The following is a 6,056-nucleotide window of genomic DNA, read 5'->3' as shown; positions in this document are numbered from 1 at the left end:
GCTTACAGGCTGCCCGGCCCTGAGGGGTCGCCCCCAGCACTGCGCGGGATGATGACAGATGTCACCAATACCTGAGAACGCACCAAAATGTCTCCTACGGTCAATTGAGAAAATTGCGCCGTGAGAGGAACCAATGGGAAGAGCCGGAGCTGTGACCAATCCTGCCGCAGCCTGCCGCCGAGCGGAGCGTCCACTGGTCGTGCTGATCACGTGACTCCCAGTCAGCTCGCCTGCGTCAGGGGAAGGTCGACAGCTGAAAACTTCCCGCCAAGCAGAATCGCGCGGGGAGAAGTGGCCGGAAGGGAGAACGCTGAGGGGAGCGCGGGGATAGGGAATTCACACAGCTTGCTGAACAGTTCTTTGTCAAAATGCCGGGGAAAGGAGAAACGGGAGAGAAGGTGAAGCAGCGTATAGCAGGTAACTGTCCAGCTCGTCCCCAGTGGTGTGTCCTGTGGGAGAACTGCTGTGGCCTCCTGTGTCCGGCGCCTAGCTATGGGGGAACGTCCCATAAATACTGGGTTCCTATTAGCTGTGCACTGGTTCCCGGTGATTCGGATCGGCTCCACTTTGCAGGGCTGCTTCCTATCCCTTTATCATCTCCCCTGTGTTGGGCTTTGTGCTGTGGGCACTGCAGGGCCACAACCAGGAAGGGTCTGTTTGGTTTAGGGTGATTCACCCTTTAATGATCAGGGAATTTTTTTATTTTTGCGCCTTGCCTTTCCACTATTTTCTATTTCTAGGGCTTTGTTTTTAGGCTATGTGCCCACGATGCAGAAATGCTCTGGATTTTTTCCGCTTCTCCCTGGCAGGAAAAACGCATGTGGATTTTACATGCGTCTTTCCCGCCAGGTAGAAGCGTTTCCAAGAAATGCATGCAAAAACGTTTGACAAAGTGCTTGACAACTTGGTCACACTATATAAATCCATGCAACTGGCCTGGATTTATATAGTGTGACCAAGTAATAGTTAAAAAAAAAATAAGAATGGTGAAAAATAAAGATTATACTTACCTTCTGATGGCCCCCGGTCTCCTTCTCCGATGCGTCCGGTGTCTCGCGGATATGTAATAGGACCTTCCGTTACGCCATTTAGTCGTGTGACAGGTCGTGTGACCTGTCACATGACTCGATGACGTCATGTCAGGTCCTCACACCACCGCGAGCCGCCCAACACACCGCACGCATTGCTGAGGAGGCCGGGGGACATCGGAAGGTAAGTATAATCTTTATTTTTTATTTTAAATTCTTTTTTTTACAGTTTCTATGGTACCCAGGTCTGGATGAGAATCTCCTCTTCTCCAGACCCCGGTACCATCCGCACATTGAATCGCTTTATATCCGTGTGTGCACATGTAGTGATGCAGATATCAAGCGTTTCAATGCAAGTCAATGGCGGCAATTACGCTGCGTGTCTGCAAAATTAATGGACATTCTGCGTATTTTTCCGCATTGATAATCCGCAGCGGAAATTTCCGCAGCATGTGCACAGCACATGCGGATTATTATTGGGGACCATGGGGCACGTATTACCAAGCGGTTTTTAAGTGTTTTCGCTGCAGAAATTCCGCTGCAAAAAATGCTTGAAAAATGCATCGTGGGCAGACAGCCTTAACAGTGTTCAGTATGCAGTAACATTGACCTGGAAACGTTGTCCAGGCCAGTGATTCTAAACATGCAGCCATTATTTATTTTGTAAACATTTATTTTACAATATTGAGGTGTTTTCTTTCCATGATTTGTGTCTCCTTTCTTTGAGACGCATACATTTATTTATTTTTTTTTTCCCGCTCATGGATCTGAGTGAGGGCTTATTTTTTTGGACAGTGAGCTGATGTTTATCAGGATCAGCTTTTTTGTACATACAGTTCTTTAATTGCTTTGATTGGGAGGTGAGATGACCTAAAAAACCTGCACTTCCCTTTTACAGCGTTTACAAATCGGGTTAATTCCTTATTTGAATAGATCAGACTTTTATGAATGTGGTGAAGCCAAATGGTTTTTTTTTTTTTGTTTTTTTTCCCCTATCTGTATTTTTACTCACCTGGGGCCACTGCTATTGATGGGATTAGATTAGACTTTGCTTATTTTTTCCCCTATGGGGCTAAGAATTTTCAGGCAGGTTCTGCCAGGTGTCGATTTCTACCAGCTTAGAATGGTCACAGACTGCTGATGTCATGTCAACAGAGCAGGTTTCTCTCCTCTGCTCTGTCGATGAGGTGTCATTACTAGTGGCATGTTGATTGACAGCTAGCTCCCCACTGCCTAACTGCGAGGAGACCACAGTCAATCAGCATGATGATGACAGAGCAGACCTGAAGAGGAAGAGCCGTTATGTTGACGTAAGGTAAAATAATTGAACAGAATCGCCGACAGGAGCAGTCTGACCGATCTGAGCTGGCTGTTACAAAGCAAGTAAGTTCTGAAAGTTCTTAGGACCATAGGAAAAAATAAACAAAGTCCTGTATAACCTCTTTAAACACAGATGCCAGTTATGTAGTAAAGCCATTATATATCTTGTGTGGAGCAATCTCACTTGCAGACCCACGCCCAGGATCTTTATTAACATCCTAGTGCGGGAAAGTGTTAAACCTCCAGTTTATTGTGACCTTACATTGTGTTACTAAAACATAAGTCTTAAGAGTAAATATTTTGTTCTGGCATCCTGTGTCTTATACAGAAACTCAGAAGCATTTGTTTATTCTCACAGTTCTATTTATTTATTTATTTTTGGCTGGGGAAACCTTGCAGCAGGGTTTATCCCTATAATGTATTAAAAGGGCCATATAAGCCTATAAATAACCGATAGAGCAGACAGTATTAGAAGAAAATAAGCCCCATAATTTGCCCAGTATTTTCTCCTAAATGCGGTGATAACCCATGAGGTTAGAACTACTACTTGGGCACATGGCAGGGCTTGGAAAGGAAGGCTATTTGATTTTTGGATAGCAAATAGAATCTGGAGTAGATTTCAAACGCCATGTTGTGCTTGCAGACACCCCAAGTGACCGTATTTTGGAAACTACAACCCTTAAAGTGCTTCTCTGAGAATAGAAATAAATACCGTATTTTTCGGACTAGAAGACGCACCGGACCATAAGACGCATCTAAGGTTTTAGAGGAGGAAAATAGGAAAAAAAAATGTAAGCAAAAAAAATGTGGTCATGATGCCCTGTTATGGGGGAGGGGGTCTGCTGCGGGCACTGGTATTGGAGTGATGTCCCCCAATTCTGTTAATATGCTCCATCCTGGTATGTATGACCCCTCCTTCCTGGTAAACGTGGCCCTTATCACCATCCTGGTATGCATGGCACCCCTTGAGCCACCATCCTGGTATGCACGGCACCCCTTAAGCCCCCATCATGCTGCCCACAAAAAAAATAATCGTACTCGTCCAGCGCTGTTCCGCTCTGCTGCCGACACGCTCACTGTGTGAGCCGCGCATGGTGTCCCTGCATGCGCCCTTACACAGTATGAGCTGCTGTGTCGGAATAGTCACTGCTCCCCGCTCCGGGACTGTATGTGTGGGGAGCAGTGACTATTCAGTTTCTTCAATAGCCTACACACTGTAGCCACAGCGCGGCTCCTGCTGCCGCTCTGCGGTCTGTGTGCCTGCAACTAAAGGCAATGGATATTCACTACAACCCATGGGAGTGGGTTGTAGCGAATATTCATGAGCTTTAATAGCGGGCACACAGACCGCAGAGCGGCAGCAGGAGGTGCACTGCGGCTACAGTGTGTCGGCTATTAAGGAAAATGAATGTTGATTGCTCTCCACGCCCATGGGCGTGGGGAGCAGGGAATATTCATTTTCTTTAGTAGTTGGCACAGCGTAGGCTGCAGCATGCAGCTGCTGCCTCCTGTGCCTCGCTGATCCCCCGCTGCCGCTCCCCCACACCTCCTACCACGCAGAGCCATACAGTATTTACAGGTATATAGTATTCGGACTATAAGACGCACCCCCCACTTTTCTCCAAAATTTTGGAGGAAAAAAGTGCGTCTTATAGTCTGAAAAATACGGTAACTAAAGGAAATATAATTTTTATTTTTTAATTCCTAAATTTAATTTGCAAATCACAATCATTTTGTCTAAGGAGGTACTAACTAGTGAAACTATCCGCCAGACATGTTTATTCTGAGAGAAACCTGTCCTAGAATGTTAGCTCTGCCTTCCTTCATATGTAGAAAAATTTACCGCACCAATACTACTGTAGATACCAGAGGTGCTGAGGTAAAGGAACACTTAAACTTGTGTGCCCTGTCTTTCTGCATAAGGGCTCATTCAGAGATAAGTGAATTTTCATCAGTGTTTATATGCCTAAACCAGGAGTGGAACATAGAGAGGAAAACGATAATTGAAAAATTGACACCTGTTCTGTGTTTTTGGAGGTACTCCTGATTTTGGCATACAAATACTGATGAAAAATCACTGACGTCTGAATGAGCCCTAACAATATAGGTATCTCTAGGTCACGGACAGCACTTCTGCTGCACATGCTTGCAGGCATCTGTTCTAACATTCTAGGGCAGGTGTCTTTCAGTGTAACAAGGTGACGGCCATTTTAATTCTATAGTGATTACCTCCCTAGGAAAAACCATTGTGATTTGCTTATTAAATGTATTTAAAGGGAGCCTGTCACCAGTTTTGTCCACTACGAACTGAGACTATCACCTTATGAAGCGCCTGTGCTGCATTCCTTAAATTCTTATATAACCCTTTGTAGACACCTCAAGAACCTTTTAAATTCTCCCGCGCTGCATGGTAATCCAGTCCAATGGGCATGGTTTCGAGCCTCTTCATTCCCCCCCCCCCCCCCCCCCCCCAGGGGATTATATAAGCATTTATGAAATGCCGCCCAGGTGCTGCATAAGGTGATAGTTTTCGTTCATATAGGACAAAATTGGTGACGGGTTCCCTTTCAACAATTTATAATGACATTTCCTTTTAGTTATTTATTTTTTTTATTCTCGTAGAATCCCTTTAACCCTTTCACCCCGAAGCCTGTTTTTACCTTCCTGACCAGGCCAATTGTCACTTCATGAGGTAATCACTCCGGAAAGCTTCAAGGGATCCTGGTGATTCTGAAATTTCTTTCGTGACATATTGTACTTCATGATGGTGGTAACATTTCTTTGAAATGACTTGCAAAGTTTTCTCAATTTTTACCAAATTTCTGATTTTTTTTTCATAAATAAATGCGATTTTCAAACTTTTTTTTTATGCCCTTAAATCAGAGAGTCATGTCACACAAAATAGTTAATAATTAACATTTCCCACATGTCTATTTTACAATAGCATGATTTTGGAAACAAATTTTTTTTTTTTTGGCTCCAGATTTTACATTTTCACACTGGAGAATGGGTACAAATGGCACCATAATTAGTCCCACAATTTTTGATGGATATAGAAATACCCCATTTGTGGCTGTGCAGTACTGCTTAGTCACACGGCTAGACTCGGGAGGGACAGAGCGCTTTTTGCCTCGTGGAGCTCAGATTTTCCTGGAATAGTTTGCGGACTCTATACAGAGCCCCTACGTGCTAGAAGAGCAGAATTCCCCTCAAGTAACCCCACTTTGGAAATTATACTCCTTTGGGAATTTACCTACTGGTGTGGTGAGGATTTTAACTACATGGGTGTTTTCCAGTAACAAGCGGATGTTGCGAAGTAAAGTTTGTAAACTGCCACTGTAGTGACAGTACGTTATGCCCAGCTCATGCTTCTGGAGACATGTACCAGGAAATTATGCGGGCTCTCATAGCTACAGAAATGTCAAACATGTGGCGCTAACTGCGGTTTAGGCATTCTGTGGAGCTCGGAAGGGAGGGGGATATTTTGGATTTGGAGCTCAGAATTCACTGGATTTCTTTTGTAGTGCGAGGAGCCATTTAGTTTTTCCTGAGCTTTTTTTGCTACCAGTAACGTGGAAGCCCCCTATATTTCCATTAACAGATGATGGACCTGAGTGGGGCGTTGCTTTTTTTGTGAATGGAGTTGAATCTTTTATTGGGAACATTTTACATAACCTTTGGGATCACATTTATCCAGCGCTCTACGCT

The 6,056-nt window shown here is 44.4% G+C and overlaps 1 protein-coding gene across 3 annotated transcripts in view; it reads left to right on the top strand.

The window, feature by feature from the left end:
• The first annotated feature begins 209 nt into the window (after window positions 1-209).
• Window positions 210-6,056, top strand: part of CHAF1A (chromatin assembly factor 1 subunit A) — a 186,978-nt gene continuing 181,131 nt past the window's right edge. The window contains exon 1 of one of the 3 annotated variants that reach the window (XM_073686355.1): window positions 210-417. In XM_073686355.1, the coding sequence (XP_073542456.1) occupies window positions 369-417 (49 nt within the window). In that variant the 5' untranslated portion in view covers window positions 210-368. The remainder of the gene's footprint in view (window positions 418-6,056) is intronic. The other 2 variants (XM_073686357.1, XM_073686354.1) reach the window with 2 other exon arrangements.

Source organism: Phyllobates terribilis, unplaced genomic scaffold (assembly GCF_046119375.1).
Source record: "Phyllobates terribilis strain yellow unplaced genomic scaffold, ASM4611937v1 Scaffold_1__5_contigs__length_1240528914, whole genome shotgun sequence".
Lineage (NCBI taxonomy): Eukaryota > Metazoa > Chordata > Amphibia > Anura > Dendrobatidae > Phyllobates > Phyllobates terribilis.
Note: the sequence above shows the minus strand (reverse complement) of the source record. Positions and strands in the feature narration are given on the sequence as shown.